The 26,148-nt window shown below is 41.1% G+C and overlaps 2 protein-coding genes across 2 annotated transcripts; both read left to right on the top strand.

Moving 5' to 3' along the window:
- Positions 1-2,040: 2,040 nt before the first annotated feature.
- LOC124116146 lies at positions 2,041-24,179 on the top strand. The gene is made up of 16 exons (XM_048403453.1): positions 2,041-2,260; positions 3,105-3,139; positions 3,814-3,948; positions 7,258-7,438; positions 8,032-8,119; positions 8,849-8,915; positions 15,857-15,991; positions 16,927-17,107; positions 17,608-17,695; positions 18,880-18,932; positions 19,746-19,817; positions 20,256-20,290; positions 20,576-20,710; positions 22,341-22,524; positions 23,513-23,600; positions 24,047-24,179. The coding sequence occupies exons 1-16, from the start codon at positions 2,056-2,058 to the stop codon at positions 24,114-24,116; spliced, it is 1,752 nt and encodes a 583-aa protein (XP_048259410.1). The 5' UTR covers positions 2,041-2,055; the 3' UTR covers positions 24,117-24,179.
- On the top strand, positions 14,969-19,015 carry LOC124116147 (mammalian ependymin-related protein 1-like). Its single transcript, XM_046477372.2, has 6 exons — positions 14,969-15,097; positions 15,432-15,466; positions 15,857-15,991; positions 16,927-17,107; positions 17,608-17,695; positions 18,880-19,015. The coding sequence occupies exons 1-6, from the start codon at positions 15,031-15,033 to the stop codon at positions 18,947-18,949; spliced, it is 576 nt and encodes a 191-aa protein (XP_046333328.1). The 5' UTR covers positions 14,969-15,030; the 3' UTR covers positions 18,950-19,015.
- Positions 24,180-26,148: the final 1,969 nt, after the last annotated feature.

Below are 26,148 nucleotides of genomic sequence, written 5' to 3'. Positions count from 1 at the left end.
TATTCTAACCATCGTTCGCTCACTAACACACTCACTATTGATAAGTGTAACTGCATAATGCAACGTACAGACTCCTTATTCTCACCATCGTTCGCTCACTAACACACTCACTATTGATAAGTGTAACTGCATAATGCAACGTACAGACTCCTTATTCTAACCATCGTTCGCTCACTAACACACTCACTATTGATAAGTGTAACTGCATAATGCAACGTACAGACTCCTTATTCTCACCATCGTTCGCTCACTAACACACTCACTATTGATAAGTGTAACTGCATAATGCAACGTACAGACTCCTTATTCTAACCATCGTTCGCTCACTAACACACTCACTATTGATAAGTGTAACTGCATAATGCAACGTACAGACTCCTTATTCTAACCATCGTTCGCTCACTAACACACTCACTATTGATAAGTGTAACTGCATAATGCAACGTACAGACTCCTTATTCTCACCATCGTTCGCTCACTAACACACTCACTATTGATAAGTGTAACTGCATAATGCAACGTACAGACTCCTTATTCTCACCATCGTTCGCTCACTAACACACTCACTATTGATAAGTGTAACTGCATAATGCAACGTACAGACTCCTTATTCTCACCATCGTTCGCTCACTAACACACTCACTATTGATAAGTGTAACTGCATAATGCAACGTACAGACTCCTTATTCTAACCATCGTTCGCTCACTAACACACTCACTATTGATAAGTGTAACTGCATGTTGCAACGTACAGACTCCTTATTCTCACCATCGTTCGCTCACTAACACACTCACTATTGATAAGTGTAACTGCATGTTGCAACGTACAGACTGAACAATGTTCACAGACTAGTACATTGAAATAAAATTAAAATAACCATTCTTCGACTGTGCTTTTTTGGAAATGTTCCTACATTTACAGTTACGTCAGGCAATACCTGCCTGTTAATTGAAGCTGTCGCACCGCATCACAGTTTGGTGGCTCGTCAGGCAAGGGCTTTCATTGAAATATCTCTCTTGTTCAAAAAGGTAAAAATATTTAATTTCCACTACAGTGCAAACGGGCGAAGGTAGCAAAAGCAATCGATGCCATTGGTTCTAAGTTTCGGCTTGGGGTAAGAAAAGCAAAGGTCGATATTGAGATGGATTAATCATGTTAATGTCTTTAGGTCAAGTCTTTCTCTGTGTGGCTCGGTACTTATCAATCAACCCTCCTAACGTCTATGTTATCTTCTAGTTTGGTACTCAGTAAGGGTCGACATAACGTGGAAGGAAAGCTGAAGTGATGCACATCTTGGACGCTTGTAAGGTATGATACAGAGATACTGGGAATCGAACCCTAGATCGCGTGACCCTCAAGGAACGCAACTCTGCAGGGAGAACCAGTGTACATTTATGTCGACTCTCTGTAATTCAGGCTTACTTTTGTTTTGCCCATACTTTTTTTCTAAATTTGTGTGAGTAGCGGGTGCTACTAAAATGTTTTTACCGAAAAAAATGTTAAATTATCTTGAAAAAATATATTAAAAAGGAGCCCAGAAACTCTCTTCATTTTCCCTGAAACTGCAGCAATCTAGACTTGCCAACTATTATAGACTTGCATGGGCTGCATTGGGTATATTTGTTTCAGGGTCTGTATGACAGACTAGGCCAGGACATGTTTCCCTTTTCGCGAACACCCAGTGTCATGACTGATTTTCAGTGATCCATTCATATAATTTTCACCGCTATTTTGCCTCTGCCAAATTAATGGACACTGTTTCGTCGGATAATCGTAACTTGTCATTTTCTGGCGTTGACGGGTTTTTTTATGTTGCAGAGGCAGATACAGGAGTTTTTAAAGGAGTCTTTTTTTAAATCTCTTAACCTCATTATGTGTAATATTTTTGTGTATTATTAACTTGATAAACGTCGTTGTGATCAGTGTGTGATTTTCAAAACGTTGAATCGAAATCTTCCTACTCGTACATTGCCTTTAGATAATGAAATAAGAATTTAGAAGACATTGTCAGTAAACGTCAGTGCATCTATAACACCTTGAAGAAGCGAAGACCGATGCCACGATATGGCGCCAGTCTTGACGTCTGGCAGCTTCACAGTTCGCCAAGTCTTTTTAATCTGATGTGTCACGTGACATGTCAGACTGTATATAAGGGTGTGCCACGTGACCGGGAGACCTGTGTTAGTGCCGCCATGTTCACCGTCGCAAGCCTCTGCCTCTTGGCCACAGTGGCCCTGGCTCAAGAACCTCATCCCTGTGGTAGGTCATTGTGTTTTCAAGACACAACACTTAATGAATATAACTAGGTTTCAGCTCTTGGGTCGTTATATTTTGTGTCCATATTCCTTTTGTAAATGTTCCTTCTTTTAACCATACGGTGCCAGTATGTGAAACGTATCTTTCTTGCTAGTAATTATTATGACAATAAAAAAATAAATTAAAAAACGAAATAGAGCTTTATTTTGGACAGAGTTATATTTCAAGGTGCAAAAAACACACACAAAAACAACTCATGCTCAGATATTAATTGAATATCATTTTTTAACAAAATGTCTTTGTCGTTAATATGTAAGAGCCAGATTCGGACACCAAGTTATTTAAATATTATGTGTTGAGTGTCCCAGCTAACAAAATGTACCTTAAAACTTGCGCAAGATAATGTGTTTCAAGTGTTATGTATTAAAATATTAATTACATAAGCCGTCAAACTTGATATTAAATTATTACTCACTTCTTAAAATTGCAATCCTTGCCCCAATATAAGATGAGTTAATATATGAATGCCATGTTAAAAGAAAGAAATAGACGTTACAGAGGGAGTTAATGGTTAAATAAACTTGAAACATTTCGGACATATTTTAGAATCAAAGTAAGTATGTTTAATCATCCCCCCATCCCTCCACACACACACACACACACACACACACACACACACACACTTCCACACCTCGAAAAGGGGAACGGCGTTTTTTGTCGACAATGTGTGTGTGTGTGCGCGCGCGCGTGTCTCTGTGTGTGTCTCTGTGTGTGTTGTCATATTACGTGAATCTTTAGTACCTGATGTTCTATTCTCTGGTTAATGTTGTCTATATTCACCTTTCAGAGAGTCCACGTCAGTTCGAAGGAAGATTTTCTATTGTAAGTTTGGCCTGCATTGAATTCATTCATCAGACATACCAACGATCTATTCCAAACAATGGTCTCCACTAGGTAGAATGTACTTTTATTTGAGAATGAAATTGTGTTTTGATAATGCTAGTTTGAGTATTTTGTCCGACATTAAAAATATGAGCAACAGATGACGATTTTCATTATCACACACTATGCCCTGGAAGATAGTTCATATATATGTTTTTAAATCTTATTTTCTGTATTTATAGTTTAATATATAATGCTAGTATGTCATACGTCATCATAATGTATCTATGCCCCAAGAATTTTACAAATTGGAAAGATTACACTATGAATTAACAAGGCATCGATTGCCCTGTTGTAACCATTAATTACAGATGGTCTCACTATATAGTTTACAGTATCTCTCTTGAACAAATGAAAACCTCTATAAAGCACAAATGTTAACTCGATAGTAAACCCTTTCTGGCGTAGATGCCACTTCGTCCAGAATAACCTTTATTATTCTCCATTCGGAACTTCCCGTTTGATTTCAAGATGCAGAAATCAGTTGTGCTGATTGGCTGATAAGAAAATACACCTCACGTGACATGGAGCGTGTGTCAGATCGGTGTGTAGCGTCTGAGTAAAAGATCTGACTTTGACGAGTTTGCAATCATCCCAATGTGTTTTATTTTCAGTACGACAACGACAGGAATTTCCGTGCGTTTGGGCGCTTCGCTTACGATGACACGAACAGACGTTTCCGCGAGATTGAGGAGATGGAGATCGGACGTGACCGGGAGTACTACGACAGACTGTACCTCCACAACCTGGTGAGCTACATCAACGCAGGAACTCACCTTCTCAACGACAGATATTGTTAAAAATCGACTGCATGTTTACATATATGTATATGCAGTTTAATGGGTATTGAAGTCCTGACTTACGTGAAGAGGTCATGTAGTAAGTATTCCTCGTTAGAGTAAGTTCCCAGCAACGTCAGAGTAAGTCCCCATCCACATTAGAGTAAGTCCCCGACAACGTTAGATAAAGTCCCCATCAACATTAGAGTAAGTCCCCGACAACGTTAGATAAAGTCCCCATCAACATTAGAGTAAGTCCCCGACAACGTTAGATAAAGTCCCCTCAACATTAGAGTAAGTCCCCGACAACGTTAGATAAAGTCCCCTCAACATTAGAGTAAGTCCCCGACAACGTTAGATAAAGTCCCCTCAACATTAGAGTAAGTCCCCGACAACGTTAGATAAAGTCCCCTCAACATTAGAGTAAGTCCCCGACAACGTTAGATAAAGTCCCCATCAACATTAGAGTAAGTCCCCGACAACGTTAGATAAAGTCCCCTCAACATTAGAGTAAGTCCCCGACAACGTTAGATAAAGTCCCCTCAACATTAGAGTAAGTCCCCGACAACGTTAGATAAAGTCCCCTCAACATTAGAGTAAGTCCCCATCAACATTAGAGTAAGTCCCCAGCAACATTAGAGTAAGTCCCCAGCAACATTAGAGTAAGTCCCCATCAACATTTGAGTAAGTCCCCATCAACATTAGAGTAAGTCCCCAGCAACATTAGAGTAAGTCCCCTGCAACGTTAGAGTAAGTCCCCTCAACATTAGAGTAAGTCCCCATCAACATTAGAGTAAGTCCCCTGCAACGGTAGAGTAAGTCCCCTGCAACATTAGAGTAAGTCCCCATCAACATTAGAGTAAGTCCCCATCAACATTAGAGTAAGTCCCCATCAACATTAGAGTAAGTCCCCTGCAACGTTAGAGTAAGTCCCCATCAACATTAGAGTAAGTCCCCTGCAACATTAGAGTAAGTCCCCATCAACATTAGAGAAGGTCCCCTGCAACATTAGAGTAAGTCCCCATCAACATTAGAGTAAGTCCCCAGCAACATTACAGTAAGTCCCCATCAACGTTAGAGTAAGTCCCCATCCACATTAGAGTAAGTCCCCGACAACGTTAGATAAAGTCCCCATCAACATTAGAGTAAGTTCCCGATAACGTTAGAGTAAGTCCCCTGCAACATTAGAGTAAGTCCCCAGCAACATTAGAGTAACTCCCCGACAACGTTAGTGTAAGTCCCCTGCAACATTAGAGTAAGTCCCCATCAACATTAGAGTAAGTCCCCTGCAACATTAGAGTAAGTCCCCAGCAACATTAGAGTAAGTCCCCAGCAACATTAGAGTAAGTCCCCAGCAACATTAGAGAAGGTCCCCTGCAACATTAGAGTAAGTCCCCATCAACATTAGAGTAAGTCCCCTGCAACATTAGAGTAAGTCCCCAGCAACATTAGAGTAAGTCCCCAGCAACATTAGAGTAAGTCCCCAGCAACATTAGAGAAGGTCCCCTGCAACATTAGAGTAAGTCCCCAGCAACATTAGAGTAAGTCCCCAGCAACATTAGATAAGGTCCCCTGCAACATTAGAGTAAGTCCCCATCAACATTAGAGTAAGTCCCCTGCAACATTAGAGTAAGTCCCCAGCAACATTAGAGTAAGTCCCCAGCAACATTAGAGTAAGTCCCCTGCAACATTAGAGTAAGTCCCCAGCAACATTAGAGTAAGTCCCCAGCAACATTAGAGTAAGTCCCCAGCAACATTAGAGAAGGTCCCCTGCAACATTAGAGTAAGTCCCCATCAACATTAGAGTAAGTCCCCAGCAACATTAGAGTAAGTCCCCATCAACATTAGAGTAAGTCCCCAGCAACATTAGAGTAACTCCCCGACAACGTTAGATAAAGTCCCCATCAACATTAGAGTAAGTCCCCGACAACGTTAGATAAAGTCCCCATCAACATTAGAGTAAGTCCCCAGCAACATTAGAGTAAGTCCCCAGCAACATTAGAGTAAGTCCCCAGCAACATTAGAGTAAGTCCCCAGCAACATTAGAGAAGGTCCCCTGCAACATTAGAGTAAGTCCCCATCAACATTAGAGTAAGTCCCCAGCAACATTAGAGTAAGTCCCCATCAACGTTAGAGTAAGTCCCCATCCACATTAGAGTAAGTCCCCGACAACGTTAGATAAAGTCCCCATCAACATTAGAGTAAGTCCCCGACAACGTTAGATAAAGTCCCCATCAACATTAGAGTAAGTCCCCAGCAACATTAGAGTAAGTCCCCATCAACATTAGAGTAAGTCCCCAGCAACATTAGAGTAAGTCCCCATCAACGTTAGAGTAAGTCCCCAGCAACATTAGAGAAGGTCCCCTGCAACATTAGAGTAAGTCCCTAGCAACATTAGAGTAAGTCCCCAGCAACATTAGAGTAAGTCCCCAGCAACATTAGAGTAACTCCCCAGCAACATAAGAGAAGGTCCCTAGCAACATTAGAGTAAGTCCCCATCAACGTTAGAGTAAGTCCCCAGCAACATTAGAGTAAGTCCCCAGCAACATTAGAGTAAGTCCCCAGCAACATTAGAGTAAGTCCCCAGCAACATTAGAGAAGGTCCCCAGCAACATTAGAGTAAGTCCCCATCAACGTTAGAGTAACTCCCCAGCAACATTAGAGTAAGTCCCCAGCAACATTAGAGAAGGTCCCCAGCAACATTAGAGTAAGTCCCCAGCAACATTAGAGTAAGTCCCCATCAACATTAGAGTAAGTCCCCAGCAACATTAGAGTAAGTCCCCATCAACGTTAGAGTAACTCCCCAGCAACATTAGAGTAAGTCCCCAGCAACATTAGAGAAGGTCCCCAGCAACATTAGAGTAAGTCCCCAGCAACATTAGAGTAAGTCCCCAGCACCGTCTGACTAAGTACCCAGCACCGTTTAAGCATGTCCCCAGCAATCTTTGCTTGTCGTAGGAGGCGTCTTAAGTGATTGGGTTGTTCTGCTCCCTGACGTGTTTTTTATTGTGTGTCATAGTACCCACGCGTGTCTGTAATATCAGTCACTGGAATGTCTGGTCCAGACTCTATTATGTACAGACCTCCGTCTTACAGTTGGAATGTTTGAAAAAAAACAACTGCATCATGAAGTGTCTGTGTGTCTCTCATGTAGTTTATGAGTCTATCGGATGTCTGCATATGATATGATATGGTAGATTGTATGGAATTGGTCAAAAACGACGTAGTGATGATGATGATGATGATGATGTATTCGTACGCTCCCTGTACTCTCTGTAGAACCTGGAATACCGTATGGACCTGCGCACCCGTAATTGCACCGTCAGCACTCTCACGCGTCCCTGGATCCCATTCGCTGTTCCCCAAGACGCCAGATTCAGAGGCGAGGGCGTCATCGGCGCATCTGGCATCCCCGATGAACACGTGACCATTGCTAACTTCGACGGCACGGCTGACGGAAGTGAGTTAATCTAGTGTGTCCTACAAGTTTAAACGTTAACGCCACAGACTAATCGGGCGTAAAACAAATATATACTATATACTATACTGTTTACTATTAGCATAGCATAGCATAGCATGGCATGGCATGGCATGGCATGGCATGGCATGGCATAGCATAGCATAGCATAGCATAGCATAGCATAGGTACTAAATACATTATTTAAATTTATTGAAGAATACATGAGACGCAAATGGATTTTATCCTCAATTCGTTTCAAGAACATATGTGTGACTGAAATATTCTATAATGGCTTAAAAAATCTTTTCAAGAAAAGAAGGGGCGTGGTGTAGCCTAGTGGTTAAAGCGTTCTCTCGTCACACCGAAGACCCAGGTTCGATTCCTGGGTCTTCGATTCCTAGGTTCGAAGCCCAGTTCTGGTGTCCCCCGCTGTGATATTGCTGGAATATTGCTAACAGTGGCGTAAAAGCATACTCATTCAATGAAAGAATTTATCGACCAGAATATACAAACAATAATATCAAAACCATCTAAAAATAAAGAAATTGAAATGTTTACAATTTGTATACATGTGAATGGTGGTTACCTTCCAGATCGCTACTTCATCATTGCCACCGTCGAGGACTGCGTGCCTGTCACTGCTGGCTTCTTCAGCAACAGAACCGGCGGTGTTCTCAGACAGTGAGTGTCCATCATCAATTGATTTGCAGTCGCGTACCAATCTTTTCTTCTTTTCTTCACTCCATATAGGCTGCTATTGGCTGACCTCGCTCAATGAGGTGTTTCTAAGATCTAGTACGAATAATGAATACCAGTGGTAAGGAACAACTTTCGAAGTTAAATTATTTGATAAATTCCAATTAAATTTCTGAAATTGTTGATAAATTCCAATTAAATTTCTTAATCATTACAGATGCGACGATCAAATGTTAATATAACACCTTTATTGAAGTACTGGGGGGGTGAGGGGGCAAGGGTGGCCCAGTCGTCTAAGGCGCCGCGATTCGCTGTGCAGAGTTGCGTCCCTTGGGCATGCCAGAAACCTATGATTGTGGGTTCGAATCCCGGTTCGCCCCGATTATGTTTCTAGGTTTGTCAGCACCATACTTGTGCTCGTGGGTTTCACCGAAGTGGTAAACGTCCGAGACCTGCATCACTTCGGGCTTTCCTCCACATTAAGCTGACACGCCGTGATATAACTGGAATACTGTTAAAAGCGGCGTTAAACCCACTAACTCACTCACTAACAGGTCCTGGGATGTAACTGTTAAGTTTTGTCACATTCAGATCGGCGTGAGTTAATTTTATGTCAATAATAACACAAAAAGTCATATCATGGCAAAATGCTTATGTTGTTATAGCCTTTTTGGTTTCATATGCGAGAATCACTCCCATTCTTCTTGCTTGCAGATTTTACGATATCACTATTGGCCTCCGCGATCCTGATGCGTTCATCCCCCCTCAAGAATGTCACACTGTATAAGCGTCCATCGCGCGCATAACGCCACAGAGTATATACTCACCTCTTTGTCTGATTACAGATTTTATGATATCACTTTGACCGCCGATGCAAAGGCATTCACACCTCCAAAGGAATGTCATCCGACTGTCACTGTCTAAAATGTCAAATGAATTCCCCATTCTTTGTTTTTCTGTACAGATAGTGGATGTTTTTGTAATAAAATAGATGTGTTGTTACTGTGCGTTACCACTGTGTATTTAGGCAACCCATGATTGCCGTAAAAGGCGACTATGCTTGTCGGAAAAGGCGACTATGCTTGCCGTAAAAGGAGACTATGCTTGCCGTAAAAGGCGACTATGCTTGTCGTAAAAGGCGACTATGCTTGTCGTAAAAGGCGACTATGCTTGTCGTAAAAGGCGACTAACGTGATCGGGTGGTCAGGCTCGTTGACGTGATTGATGCATATAATCGATCTCAATTGCGTGGATCGATGCTCATGATGTCAATCACTGGATTGTCTGGTCCAGACTCGATTATTTACAGACCGCCGTCATATAGCTGGAATATTGCTGAGTTCGGCGTTAAACAACCAACCAACCAACCAAACACTGTGTATTTAAGAGTTATATCACTAGTGATTATGATCTGGACTTGACTGATGGTATTCATTCACGGAACTGTGCTTGGTTATAAAAGGGGTATATAAACAACACAACAATATGATATAAGCTCAGTTTATATCTGATGCTATTATTCGTCTTTTCTTGTCTCTTTTTTGAAGGGGAGGAGGAGTATTTAGAGTATTTGTAAGGATAATGATGAAAATGTACATGATGAAACCTGTAACAAATTGTGTGATAAGGGACCGTCCATTTGATATTCTGTTGGGCTGGGGTACTATCGAAAAAATGTAATTGTCCTAGAAAATTCTTGAAATAATTATGCCTCAGACAATTGAAAAATAAGAAATTGTCTGCCACAAATATTACATTGTTCCAAGGTGTTTTTCTTAAATCAAAATATTCAGACACGTAGTTTTAATTGTAGGTGAAAAAATATCTGATCTCCATACAAAATCCAAGCACCCCCTACACCCCCAGAAAGTGTGATTACAATGTATATAACTAATATAAGAATTAAAAGAGTTACAATTTTATGTTAGATCGGCCATATTTCAGCCAATGCTAATGTCCAGAATGTTTTATTCATTTAAAATCTCCGGCTAATGTAGTCGGTTCCAATCAGTTGTCCGAACACCTAATAACACCAGCATATCTGAAAAATACAAGCGACAGAACCCTTCCCAAAGCCACAAGAAATATCTACTATAAGGAGAGTCGATTGTACGCTTCCGACTCTATCACGAGCATGTGTTTATGAATCACTATCTAATAGTGATGATACCAGGTGTTCGCGAAAAGGTGAGCGTACCTGCCTCACCGGTGGCACCAGGCACAAACTCATAGTGTTTGTCTTCTAAATCTGGCTCAGAAGCAGGGACACGTGAAGTGAAGGTAGCCCTCGTGTTCACCACCACACCTCGTGGTGATCACGTGACTGAACGGAATGCCACGAGTACAAATATATGAAGGCTACACACCTGTTCTAAAACTATCGTGATAGGTCAACAAAAATATCATTGTGCTGCGACCATGGTAAATTAAAGTGACAAAACCATTTCCAGATAACCTTGTACTTAAGAAATCCGACTATATATTAAGCATGTGCTGATAAATGATTATTAAATAATGATGAAATCAGGTTTTCGCGAAAAAGTTTAGCTTATCACAAACGTCACAAACACATGCATTGGCAAGTCAATTGTCCACCTGAAAAAACACGGACCACATGGTATAATTCAAATAGGGAATTTCATCAGACATCATTCTTGTCACTGGTGCGTCAAACTTGGAAATGTCCTCCACGTCCACAATAAACGAAGGACAGACAGACATTTTATTTTCGTCTCAGGGCTATACATCATAAAAAACATGCATAAAATAGGATTTTAGACTTAAAAACTATTATTATGAGAGACGATACAAAACTAAATGATTATATAAATGAAAATGGTTTACCCATATAACAATAGCTTCCTGCGTTGTAATATTAAAAAACAGGTTCTGGCGCTGAAGTAGACTTCATGTTTGAAAAGGACGCACAATTTCTCATTGTTTGTCAGGTTAAAAAGTTGGACATATTAGCCGTTATACTCGTAAATAAAATAGATCTGAGATCTTCGTGTAATTGACATTGGAATAAAACATGTTCTTCATCTTCAAAAATAACATTACAGTTAAAGTACACTCTGTTTTCAACCTTTATATTACTCTATCTGCCTGTTTCGATTCTTAAATGTTTGCAAAGGCAGAACGATAACTCAGGGGCAAACAGTTTGCATGTACCAGAATGAACATTATTTCTCCATTAAAGTTTCTGCCAGCTTATCAGATTTTTCCACAAGGACATTTTGTATTTTGCTGGAAAAAGCTTTCGTATTTAAACCAGAGGTGATGTTAAATATATGGTGTATGTTTAGGTCCGCCAATTTTGCTGAAAAACGTGAGTTCCTATTCCTGTGATTAGCTGCAAGCCTTTCCGTCCTTAAAAAGACATGTTTATGTAATCGATCAGGCTTATTTCTAAAACGACACCACTGTCAAGCTATACATATCCACAGTCTGAAGGACGTGGATAAACCTTTCTAAAACAGCTATTGTTGATTATATTACAATAGTACGTACTTTTCAGTCAAATTCTATTTTATCTGTTCTTTCGCTCGATATTTGTTTTGCATAATTGTGTCACAATTGCAAACCATGGACTTTTTACATTTCAAATACATGGCCATGCACATGCAGTTCGTTTAAATAAGACTATCATGTCATAACGAGTCGAAACAATTCATGTACAACACTTGAACCATTATTTCTGTTATATCACGGCGTGTTAGTCTGATATGGGAGGAGTGAGTGAGTGAGTTGGGTTTAACTCAGCTTTTAACAGTATTCCAGTTATATCGCGGCGTGTCAGCTTAATGTGGGAGGAAAGCCCGAAGTGAATCAGGTCTCAGACGTTCACCACTTCGGTGAAACCCACAAGGACGGCCATGGTGCTGACAAACCTAGAAACATGTTTAGTGCGAACCGGGATTCGAACAAACAAACATAGGTTTCTGGCGCGCCAACCAAGGGTCGCAACTCTGCACAGCGAAACACCCCCTGTACCTGCAGTGTTAACACCTTAAAGAAATAACTGTACATGCAGTGTTAACACTTTAAACAAATAACTGTACATGCAGTGTTAACACTTTAAAGAAATAACTGTACATGCAGTGTTAACACTTTAAAGAAATAACTATACATGCAGTGTTAGCACTTTAAACAAATAACTGTATATGCAGTGTTTACACTCTATTACAATGTATGCATTGTGACAATATTAAGCACAGAACGTTATAAAAATTTTGACAATATTAAGGACAGAACAATATACGCATTGTGACAATATTAAAGAAAGAACGTTATATGCATTGTGCCAGCATTAAGGACAGAGCAATATATATATTGTGACAATATTAAGCAAAGGACGTTATAAACATGATGACAGCATTAAGGACAGAACAATTTATACATTGTGACAATATTAAAGAAAGAACATATGCATTATGACAGCACTAAGTAATATGACAGTAATACGGATGTGATAATATCATCAGAAACCTCTCATAGAAGGAAAATAATATGCATTGCATAACCACAATAAATATTTGGCTTAATATCCATTCCGACAAACAAATGCTTACCTCATATTCAACGTGAAACAAATAGTAATATATTGTGATAACACATATATATCTATGTGAAATATGACAACCTATAACAACACTTATAATAATGCATGTTATGACAGCACTATGCCATTATTTGTATATGCATCTTTATGACAACAAATGAACTGCATTCTGACAACACAAACAAATAATAACTTTAAACGTTTATTATATTATGACAAGAGCATTAAATAAAGAACAGTATTTTGTTCTACTTCCGTAATAAGGAGGGCACAGGAATACCGTGAGGTTTGGCGAAGTGGGGTTGCACACACAATGCGTGCAGTGTTGAATAACAAATAGCATGTACGTATATATGTTGTCTGCACAGTATGTACTTCATACAAATGAATGGACATGCGTCTTAATATAGGTATATAGCATTTACCTATTTACCGGTGTTATTCAGTATTTCGGTCTTGTGGCCTGGAGTACAATTGAATGAACAACACATAGTTCTAGTCAACGACAGGACATTTACTAAATTAACAAAGGGGGATGGGACCGTCAAATTTGGGAGTGTCATCTACATTTTTAAAGTTTTACTGCGGCCATGACTGTTGTAACGTTGATGAAACAACTTCTGAGCAAGAGTCGTGTGGCGCTCTCTGAAATATTCGTAGAAAGAGCATGCTCAACTGTACCCCAAAAGTTGTGAAATGTAGACACCCAAAACTGGAGCTGCTGGAATATTGCTCGACATAAAGGGAAAGTTGAAGTCATCCCTCTTGTCATACCGTCTTGTGGGGGAGCTTTTTGACACTCTGAATCTTAGGACAATATAAGAAAACAGACGAAAAGGTTTGAATTATCTCTTTTATTACTAGTTCAGGTGGCTAAATCAGTGGAAGGGAATTGACTTTTTAACTATTATTGAACGATATCAGCTTAAGTTAAACTTCTTAGCCAAATTCCCTTTCATGAAACCAATTTTCATTTCTGAATTATTTACTGCAATCTTTAAAACTTATACATTATAATCAGCAAAATTAATACTAACTAATATAGTTGTACATAGTGTTTCGTGTCGATTCCCACATTGAAACAATACCTTCACCAAGAAATCTGTTCGTAAATGAACTTAGTGTGAAACCAGCACACAACCAACTAGTGGCATACATTCAACAAAGGTATTACAAAATTACCTAAGTTTGGAAATCAATACAAATTACTGCACAGCACTTACAATGGCAGTAAACAATAGAGTACAATATTCAATGACAGTGTATAATATGCTGGTAGTTGTCAGTATCAAATACAAAAACAGTGGTGATAGTAAAAGTCAGTTATTACAATATATATTCACCCATCGGCGTCAGTAGTCAAGCTACCAAGATGGGCTTGGCAGGGAATCCGGGATGATGAGTGAGCCTCACACGAAAGGTGGTTCCGATGTGATGACAATGCGTGAGAAGTATTGAAATCTAATGGCTGTTCATGTGTTCCACCTAAAATGTTGTTAGCACACAACTGTGCCATAATACTGATTTGCCAATCGTGAATTTCCCCGTTCAGTAATATACCGTCAGCGCCGGCTGATGGCGTCCGCGGTTGTCATCAGCTTTAATAACATGGACATATTATTCAAAATTCACGAAAAGACACAGTTTGCTTACAACTAGGCTTTCCAATCAAGGTTTTACCATCGTCAAATCATCCCAGAAAGTTGATGGTAAACATTCAAAGGAATTTACAATACAGGACACGTACCTTGTCAACATGATGCGCGATGCTATCTCGTAGGGAGTTTCGCATCTCCGTACTCTTACTATATGGATCGGGTGGTCATGGTCGTACAATTTATCGAATACAGGACCATTACACGACCAGGATTAAGTCTTATACTGGCATACTACATTCGTTCCCAACTTGTCAGACCGCCTCCGTGGTCTAGTGGTAGAGCATCCGGGGTTCGATCCCGACTACGGCATGGTATCTCAGTGAGCTAGCACTATAAATCGGCATCAGTCCGGACTAGTACAAGCAGACACACACACACACACACACACACACACACACACACATACTCGCGCTCGCGCGCGCGCATGCACCTCGCTAAACAAGTGCAATAATCTTGGACGCGACGTTAAACCCAATTTCACCTCACCTCACCAAACTCGTCAAACTAAAGATCAAGTGCAAGCGGTATTAAACAACATTCATTCACTACTCGGGATTATGCGAATTCATTCTGTCGTCCAAACTGGAAGATAAGATCGAGGTCAAGACCTAAAGTGGTATAAATACGCTTGAATTTTTCTTATCATTCACCTCCTGTGGTCTCCTGAAAAAGCCGCCATGTTGCTGGTTGTCTCTTTGACCCTGCTTGTGACCGTTACTCTGGCGCAACTGCCACACCCTTGCAGTAAGTTCAGTAGTAGTACATACCTAGTACGAAACGCCTTAATCTAGCTTAAATAATTACCCTATTTGCACAATGTCTCATTTTAACACTTGGCACTAATTTCACCTGAGCAGGTGAGCACATTTTTAATTTCTTAATTATCAACATTAAGATATTTTCTGTAATTTTTCTCAAATAAAAGCCTGAGAAATTAATTTGAATTACCTTTTTGCGTATGAACCTAGAAAATCGGTAAACAAGAATAATCTTATCTTATAATTGTTTCATAGAGTTTGAGCGTTAGACGTCAAACTTGGCTGAAATAATAATTGCACTGATGTTGTTTTCACCCCAGGAAGCCCTGAGCAGTTCGAAGGCCGTCTTTCTTCAGTGAGTCATGTCAATTCATTGTCATGTTTAAATAAATATTCGTTGCAATCCAAAACGCGCTAATCATTCGTATTGACACACCGATTTAAAGTTAAATTCAAACATTCATCGAAGATTTATAAATGCATTACTCCCGGTGTCTCGATAGTAAGGGATTTCTTTGACGTTAGGCAAATGGAAACAAGTTAACAATTTATTTCTGATGCTTCCAAGCCTCAGTTTATCTATGGCTTTGGCATATACCGACAAGATGGAAATCAGAAGTTACGCGATTTACAAACATGACCATGAAAATATCTCAATCGAATTATGTCGACCTATGAATTACCTCATATAAGTTTATCTCCTTGCAAGTACTTTTGTATCACTTAAGCTGTTTTTACATTCCAGTTTGACCCGGACAAGAGATTTTTCTCTAAAGCCCGTTTCGCCTATGACGACAGACAGAGAAGGTTCCGTGAGTTCGAGGAGGTTCAAGTGGGCCGGGACGTCGACTACTTCGACAAACTCTACCTTTACAACGAGGTGAGCTACACATGCACCATCTATACACCAGTTTTCAAAACAAAAACACTCTCTCGTTCGCGATAGCGACGTGAATAAATTACCATGACCCGATCGTTGAGCGAAACAAGCAATCTCATTAAAATCAGATCTTAGTTCTCGCTACCGCTAAACAAAGATCTGAGGACATCCCATTACGGGTCACGTCAGACCGACCTTGCGCGAACTTTGACCGACCAATGGAATGACATATATGAAGGCAGCTTTCTTGTGCTTTACGGCACTAATTTCAAATTGGCGACTACGCTTCGAAAGATATTTTGACAAATTCTCGATTACAAATTTGAAACATGAACAAAAGAACATTATGGAATGGCTAATAGATGGGCTAGATTGTATGGACTCAGTCGTTAAACCCGTAATCATCGTTCGGAATAAAGTTTTCGAGGTTGCATGATAAGAAATCACATTCCGACTGTCACTTCATCATCTGGTAAGTAACGCTCTGGTAGGTCGGATGAAAGGTCGTTCTGACGTGACCCCGAATGGGATGTCTTCAAATCTTTGTTTAGCGGTAGCGAGAACTAAGGTCTGATTTTAATGAGATTGGCGAAACAAGAGATCCGCCGGTCGCTGTTCGAATCCTAGATAGCTCCCGGTTATGATTTTGAATATGTTAATGAGTTTTTATTAAAGTAGAAGACATCCACGACCCGTGTCCCTTAAGGGGAGGTGGGGTAGCCTAGTGGTTAAAGCGTAGGCTCGTCACGTCGTAGACGCGGGTTCGTTTCCCCACACGGGTACAATGTGTGAAGCCAATTTTCCGGTGTCCCCCGCCGTGAAATTGCTGGAATATTGCTAAAGCGGCATAAAACCATACTCATTCACGCCAACATTAAATTACCACATTGATTATGAGTTCACCGACATTTATCGCGTTCTATATTCCCCCACAGGGCAAAGAATACAGAGTTAACATCCGTACCCGCACGTGCAATGTGACCGGGCTGACCCGCCCCTGGATTCCATTCGGCGTCCCCGCAGATGCCAGGTTCAGGGGAACTGCTGACATCGGTGCTGCTGGCGTTCCCGATGAACACGTCATCGTCAACCTCTTCGACGGCAAATTTAATAACAGTGAGTTACCATTTTTACGTTATTACTATTGCTGTACAAGTATTATTGCCATCTGAATGAAATATATATACTCGGAGGAAATATAAACGCAACCATTACTTCAAGCTTGATTAATTAACACCTTAAATACAACGAATGCAGAGTTTTACCATAATGACAAGGATCACAAGTGTAACATCGCGATGTATAGGAAATGCATATATACACTAACCCGAGAAGATCCGGGGTAGAATTGGTCTTCAGCAATCCATTCTTGTCGAAAAAGGCGACTAACGGGATCAGACGGTCAGGCTCGCTGACTTAGTTGATGCATGTCATCGTATCCCAATTGCGAAGATCGATGCTCATGAAGTCAGTCACTGGATTGTCTGGATAGTCTCGATTATTTACTGACCGCCGTCATATAGCTTGAATATTGCTGAGTGCACACACAGTCAGAGGCAAGAAAACGGGAGTGAAGACAACTGATTACAAGGATGACTGGTGTATGATTTTTTCAGATCCCTACTTCATGACGGTCAGCGGAACGGACTGTATCCCTATCCAATCAGGATTTTACAGCAACGACACTGGGGGTATCCTCACAGAGTGAGTATTCCACGTTAATACAAGTAACAAACCTATTTCCATAATCGTACCAAAAAACTGCTGAAAACAAAATCCATTGTACGATTCCCACTATATCATAAGCATGTGTTTATGAATCCCCATCCAAGAGTGGGGCTACCTTGTGTTCGCGAAAATGTGATCGTATCCTGCCTCGCCATTGGCACCCTGTCACAAACACATGCAAAGGCAAGGCAAGTGTCAACCTAAAAAAAAAACAGTAAAAAAAACGGAATTGCATCAGACATCTAACAATCATATTTGGTAATAAGGTGACATCGAATGCGATTCTTATCCTCGGGGGTGATATTGAACATAACCAGTTTTCTAAATAGAGAACTTCGGATATAACAAACACAATTATAATCAACAAGGTAGTATCTAACACTTCTATTCTTGTGAAATAACTGTTATCTTCTGTAGATATAACGAGAGCGGTATAAGGAGAGGTAATTCCTACTACTACACTTGGGGCTAACTTTGGATACACGAAATCAAATCTTTGGGGTGATACTCTTGTACTCTTGTGAATAACGATAACATCAAGATACGTTAACGTCAGAGAATAATCAGTCTCGATTATCTGTCGAAACAGAATCAATTGGGCGTAAGGCAAAAACCATATGAATGAATCACTGAACACCAGTGATTGCACCATTTGTTCCTCAGGGGCGGTATATAAAGTGAGTGAGTGAGTTGGGTTTAACGCCGCTTGTAACAGTATTCCATTTATATCACCGCGTGTCAGCTCTATGTGGGAGGAAAGCCCGAAGTGATGCAGGTCTCAGACATTTATCACTTCGGTGAAACCCACGAGCACGGGTATGGTGCTGACAAACCTAGAAACATAGTCGGGGCGAACCGGGATTCGAACCCACAATCATAGGTTTCTGACGTGCCCAAGGGACGCAACTCTGCACAGTGAATCGCGGCGCATGAGACGAGTAGGTCACCCATGTCCCCCGGTATATAAAGTAACTATTAAACAATAAATATAGTGAATAGTGAACTTCGGATGTACCGAACTGACGCATATCCCTCAGACTTATATTTGGGTTAACGGTACATACCATTTAACCTGAGTACAAGGATGTAAAGATGTGTAATGATACCATAGCTTTAACTGATTAATGTATGTTCCTATGATATAATTGTTTCTCTTTCAGTTTCTACGATATCTCCCTCGGTATTTCTGACCCAGATGCTTTCATACCACCCAGTGAATGCTCCTCCTAAACATCAGGACTACATGTTTGTAACCATTCAGTGTATTTTGTACAATAAAACATTATTGTGATATAATCAGAAGCCTCGAATAATTATTGATTCAGTTCACTATTGACGCACGACCAATTGAAGTGTAACACACGGATGGGAGTTTGAAGGGAATTACAGGTCATTCATCCCATAGAAACAGATCACATATATTCCCACTTTACTTGATTAATGCTCAGTCATGTGATTGTTTCAAGTTTTATATAACAGGGCGAGTGAAAATATAATCGGCATTTTTTTTGGCCGAATAGCGACTCACGCAATAGAAGCGCGATAGTCTGGGAGATGCATTACATGGTAAAGCCTCTGCGGGCTTCTAGGGAAAGAGACTTTCCATGTGCCTATGCTTGTCGTTAGGCCCGACTCAAAGGAGCCAGAATGATGGTCAGTTTGGTGGACACGTTCGACTGAAGGTCATTGTGCCCCAATAGCCTGAATCGGTGCTCATACTTTCAATCACTGGTTAGTCCGGTTCAGTAAATTTACAGGATGGCATATAACAAATATTGCCGACTGTGACGTTAAACAACAAACAAACAAAAGAAACTTGTGACTCAAACATGTATCCTGGGTCAAGTTGAAATGCATGTGAATATTACCAACCATTCTAGACAACATTCACTCACTATTTAATCCAGGAGAAAATTAAAAAGTCTGTCGTCAAAGTTTGGAAGATAAGAGCGAGGTCAGCACATGCAGCGGTATAAATGCGCCTGAAATAGACTTATCTTCCACATCCCGCGTTCTCTTGAATAAGCCGTCATGTTGCTGGTTGTCTCGCTGGCTGCCCTGTGTGTCGTCACCCTGGCGCAACTGCCACACCCTTGCAGTGAGTAGTATACAGGCTGAAATAATCCCTCGATCTTTATTAACATCTCGGTAATCCTTGTGATGGTTTTAGTGTCAAGGATGAGACACCTGAGAAAGTCGACGTTATAAAAGAGGATTAAAATTCCGGCTAATTTGGCCACTCCCAGCATATGTGAATACAGTCTCTCAAAATCCACTTTGTCTGTGGGGTAGTTCAAATGTTTATCAGTCTGACAGTTAATGAGGACGCTTTTAATTCCAAAGTTATCAACTTTGTTTTAACATAGTTTCTGTAATTTAACTCAAATCAACCCTGACATTATTTTATTTAACATTTTGCATAGTAACGTAGACAATTATTAAACTATAGTAACCATGTCTATTAGTATTTCATGGACCTTTGGGCGTTCTAAGTCTACGTTGCCAGAATTCAATTGATTTTGATATGTTTCTTCAGGAAGCCCTGAAGAGTTTGAGGGCCGGTTGGTAACAGTGAGTGATGCCAATTCATTTTCATAAATTCTATAGAATCCAAAACGCGCTTTATATTAAGGGATTTCTCTGAAGTTTGGTTTATGGAAACCAGTGAACGATTTCGTTTCTGATGTGTCCAAAGCCTCAGTTTATCTATCCATTTGGGAAATACAAACGGGATGGAAATCAGAAGTTACGAGATTCATAAACATAAGCATAAAATATATATTATCGAATGATGTCGACCTGTGTATAACGTCATATTAGTTGTATCACCTTGCAGGTGCATATTTTTCATTCCAGTTTGACCCAGACAAGAGATTTTTCTCTAAAGCTCGTTTCGCCTATGACGACAGACAGAGAAGGTTCCGTGAATTCGAGGAGGTTCAAGTGGGCCGTGACGTCGACTACTTCGACAGACTCTTCCTTTACAACGAGGTGAGCTGCAATGTCCCGACGTATGTCCATACTACTGTTATAAAATAAACATCCTCTCAATCACGACATGGGCGCGAAAGATTCGCGTCCCGGTCGCGATCATGGACACTTCTTTTGACTACAGGGGCGCGAAATAAATTTTCCATGCTAGCGATCACGGAGCGGAATAACGGATCCTTGAGTTCAGGATATACTACCAAAACAAACATCCTCTCCGTCGCGACGTGGGCGCGAATCTTTCGCACCGCGGTCGCGATCATGGACATTTGTTTTGACAAGAGGGGCGCTTAAGAAAGTCCTCGTGATCGCGATCGCGGATCAAAACGAGGGAGTCGCTGGTCGCTGTTCGAATCCTAGATTCGTCCCGAGTGTCATCTTTTATCACACCCGTGTTCATGGGTTTCACTAAAGTAGCAGACATCCAGTGTACCGTGCCCCTTATTGGCCTTACTTGGCTTTCGAAAAGCTGGCATCATCACAAATCATAGCGATTCAGAAATACACACATAAATACAGTAAACTACGATTATAACGAACTCAAAGGGACTACTAATTTTATTTCGTTATAACCGTAATTCGTTATAAGCATATATACAGCATAACTTCAGCATATAGTCGGGACTAAAACGTTAGTACGTTATATCCGATAGTTCGTTATAAGCGTGTTCGTTATAACCGTAGTTTACTGTATATCAGTGATACAGTCGGAATCGAACAATCGATTCTGCTTTTGGCAGAGATTTCTTATGAATATGGAAAGGGTTTTGTCGCCTTTATTGTCACACGTCTCGTCCTCAGTTGGCATGTCAGATATGATTTAACTACTGCACAGGGCACGGCGTGATACCCATCCCACCCATCTTGTATCACTTTCTATATTCTCGCACAGGGCACGGCGTGATAACCATCCCACCCATCTTGTATCACTTTCTATATTCTCGCACAGAGCACGGCGTGATACCCACCCCACCCATCTTGTATCACTTTCTATATTCTCGCACAGAGCACAGCGTGATAGCCATCCCACCCATCTTGTATCACTTTCTATATTCTCGCACAGGGCACGGCGTGATATCCATCCCACCCATCTTGTATCACTTTCTATATTCTCGCACAGGGCACGGCGTGATATCCATCCCACCCATCTTGTATCACTTTCTATATTCTCGCACAGGGCACGGCGTGATAGCCATCCCACCCATCTTGTATCACTTTCTATATTCTCGCACAGGGCACGGCGTGATACCCACCCCACCCATCTTGTATCACTTTCTATATTCTCGCACAGGGCACGGTGTGATACCCATCCCACCCATCTTGTATCACTTTCTATATTCTCGCACAGGGCACGGCGTGATACCCATCCCGCCCATATTGTATCACTTTCTATATTCTCGCACAGGGCACGGCGTGATATCCATCCCACCCATCTTGTATCACTTTCTATATTCTCGCACAGGGCACAGCGTGATACCCATCCCACCCATCTTGTATCACTTTCTATATTCTCGCACAGAGCACGGCGTGATACCCACCCCACCCATCTTGTATCACTTTCTATATTCTCGCACAGGGCACGGCGTGATAACCATCCCACCCATCTTGTATCACTTTCTATATTCTCGCACAGGGCAAGGAGTACAGAGTCAACATGCGTACTCGGGTCTGCAATGAGACTGGTCTGACCCGCCCCTGGATTCCTATTGGCGTCCCCCCAGACGCTATCTTCAACGGGACTGCTGACATCGGCGCTTCTGGCGTTCCAGATGAACACGTCATCGTCAACATCTTCAACGGTCGTGACGAGAATAACAGTGAGTTCCCAATTTGTTTGTTGTTTTGCGCGCATTCAGTCATACTCCAACCATTCCACGATGGGCATCTACAACCATGAGTAACCACGTAATAACTATTGTTGTACAACGAATATATATTCAGAGGACTAAAAAACGCAACAAGAGCTTCAGGCCAAGTTGTACTAATTTACACCTTAAAGAATATAGGTGAACACAACATTTAGGAACGTGATGCACCCTGCTCCAGTGCAACTGAGTGTCGCCGACGTCAATGATGCCTTCATCACAGATGGAGTCACCTTCACTCAATGACGGTGTGTCCACATCGGACTTTGATGCATGTCTGCATGACCTGCAAAGGCGTTGACCTTGGCATTGACCCACAAAGGCGTTGACCTTGGCATTGACCTGCAAAGGCGCTTTACGACACAAGCCTGGAATCGATTGCATAAGATCAGCAGACGGATGATTCGAAATTGGCGTAACGTTAATTGACGTGTGACCCTTGGTGGTGGACGTTCAAACACGCTGCTTATGGTGTTTGTTTCCGGGCACCGCGCGTTGCAATGGTCAGCTTGAATGCTAAGGCTACTTGCGTTGTCAACTGACGGCATTCAACATACCCATCGCCTGGTCCGTTATCTCGTTGTTGTTTTTCTGGCAAGCCACCGAAGATGTGTCCACCGGCATCCATTGGATGCTCGTGCAAAACCTTACAGTCGTGTACATGTTTTTAAATGGTTTATTTTTCGAATGATGATGTGACCCGGTTTTGAAAATAATTGGATCAGATTATCGACCGACTTTACATCCATGCCCTCTGCGATTTTGTCAATACAAAAACTAACATTGCGGGTTTTTTGGCCTCGAAGTATGTCTGTGTCAATGCATTCCAGTTCTTATGATTGAAATATTATAACAGACATATATATCATTTTATACCCTTTCAGGCGCAAGGATAATGAATACAATTCTAAATATGATAATGATGATGATGGTTTTCCAGATCCTTACTTCATGATGACGAGCGCAACTGACTGCATCCCTGTCCAAGGAGGATTTTTCAGCAACGAAACTGGGGGTGTCCACAGGGAGTAAGTGTTCCACGCTAGAAATATCGACAACAGTTTGCTGTAATGAATGAGACACGTATCCTCAGGATAATGGTGTCATTTAACATAACCAGTTTTGTTGATAGCAAACTCCGAATGCAACAAACGCCTATCAAGATATTTGCCTGCTATTTAAAATTAACATTCTTGTGATATTGGATATAACAAAAACGATGCTACTCCTCAAGTGCGGCATCTAAATAACTATTGTTATGAAGCTATTCGGCTTGTCCCGGATTAAGACGAGTTGGTTCCGAATAGTACCAAATGGGTGCAGGTCACTCGGGCTTATATTCAGGGTTAACGGTACATACTGTCCACCTGCAGCATCTTTGCCACTGAGAACAGGGGATGTAAAGATGTACCATAATAGCATTATAGTTATTAATAATGTTCCCATGATAAACAAAATATCGCCTCTGTTTCAGTTTTTTCGATATCTCCCTCGGTATTTCTGACCCGGAAGCTTTCATACCACCCAGAGAATGCTCCACCTAAACATCGGGACTACATGTTTGTCATGATTCAGTGTATTTTGTACAATAAAACATTATTGTGATATAATCAGAAACTTCGAGTGATTATGTATTTAGCACAAAATTGATGCATGACCAGTTGAAGTGTAACAAACGGATGGGCGTTTTAAGGGTATTCTTTTCTGTTTGCTGCTGATTAAGTCGGTTTATTATAAAAGACGTTTTCCATTCGCGGCATTTTGATGCGATATACAATTGTTATCTTGTCAGATCAGAGGTAAAGCATTTCTGCCTCAGTAAGCCAATGTTTCACTGGTGCTGCAGCTTGCAAGAAATGTACGTTCAATACAAAACATTGACTTTCTTGTCTTCAAACATTGTGATAGATGAAGATATATCACCGGCAACATCTAAGTCAGTTTGGTGACGTCAGGTGGATAGTCTGATTTAGGGTTAGTAGTCAGCGGTCACTATTCTAAAAGGGTGCAACACAAGTTTCTGAAGACTTAAATGACCCTGACGTAACCTGTTTCTTTTGGAAATATGGTCATCCAGTGTTGTACATGTCAATATTTATTAATAAGGGGTTTATTTATACGACCATCGGACTAGTTGGGATTCCTTACAGCGCGTCTGTTGTGTGATACAATTAAAGTGTGTGAGTGAGTTGAGTTTAACGCCGCTTTTAGCATTATTCCAGTTATATCTCCAGTATATATCCTGTGAAACCCACGAGCACGGGTATGGTGCTTACAAACCTAGATACATAATCGGGGCGAGACGGGATTCGAACCAACAGTCATAGGTTTCTGGCGTGCTCAAGGGACGCAACTCTGCACATCGAATCGCGGCGCATGAGACAATCGGGCCACCCGATACACTTAAAGAGAATAGTTGGATCCTGAATACGGAGAAGACGAAATGTATTCCCAGGGCATTTAGTGTTGTACGTGCTCAGTACCATATATGCCCGTGTTTGCCTTGCCTGTGCATGTGTTTGTGACGGCTGCCACCGGTGGGGTTACGATATCCTCACCTTTTCGCGAACACCTGGTATCATCACTATTAGATAGGAATTCATACACAACTGCTCACGGTATAGTCGGAATCGTACAATCGACTCTGTTTTTGATTTCTTATGAATATCGAAAGGGGTTTGTCGCTTTTATTTACACGACCACAAATGCAGCTGGGATTCCGTAGAAGACTAGGTCCCCAGTACTTCGGGCTTGACTAGAAGTGGTGGTGAGGATCGGTAACTTAGCGGATTTCCTCGATGGTTCGGATCGTTGATCTTGCACTCAACCATTTGCCCAGGTGTCATTATTTATACTACTCAAAAGAAGTTAGGGACCATCCGATTCTTTCACATTACTACAGTTAATCTGTCGATCCCTGAAATACATTTTAATAGTATACGATTTAAGTAAGTTCCGGTTGACCGATGGTTAAACTGCGCTGTCGGCGCTTCGAAAACCCAGGTTCGATTCTTTATATATAGTACAACGTGTAAAACGATTCCTGCTGTTATGCTGAAAGTTTTCAAAGCCTTAAATAATTATAGAATTTTATCTCATCGAAATGTGGACGATAAGAAAGTGCGGAGGTCACTGCAAGTGGTGTGTACATTGACGGTCAACCCCTCGAAAAATCTATGGAATCCTAGAAGGGACATTGTCGCGTTGTCGCATTGTCGCCCTGACAAAAACAAACAGAAAGTTTCACAACCCGACAATGTCCCTTCCAGGATATCATAACAATCACAGATGAAGTGCATCTAAAATTACGTTATTTCTGTCTCCTGAGCAAGCCGTCATGTTGCTGGTTGTCTCGCTGGCTTTTCTCTGGGTAGCCTCCCTGGCGCAATTGCCACACCCTTGCAGTGAGTAGTTGGTTAAACCTCATGTCTTGTAGCATCATTCATAAGTATACAGTTGGCAATTTATTCAACTTTAGTTTTATCTCCCAATATTGCATGTTTATGCCTTGCGTAATAAAGTAATTAATGAATATGAACCACAAGCTCGAGTTATCCGTTCCAAGACTCACAGGCC

This window comes from Haliotis rufescens, unplaced genomic scaffold (assembly GCF_023055435.1).
Source record: "Haliotis rufescens isolate VD_foot unplaced genomic scaffold, xgHalRufe1.0.p SCAF_3, whole genome shotgun sequence".
In the NCBI taxonomy this organism is placed as follows: domain Eukaryota; kingdom Metazoa; phylum Mollusca; class Gastropoda; order Lepetellida; family Haliotidae; genus Haliotis; species Haliotis rufescens.
The sequence above is the reverse complement of the archived record's forward strand: the minus strand, read 5'-3'. Positions and strand labels throughout refer to the sequence as shown.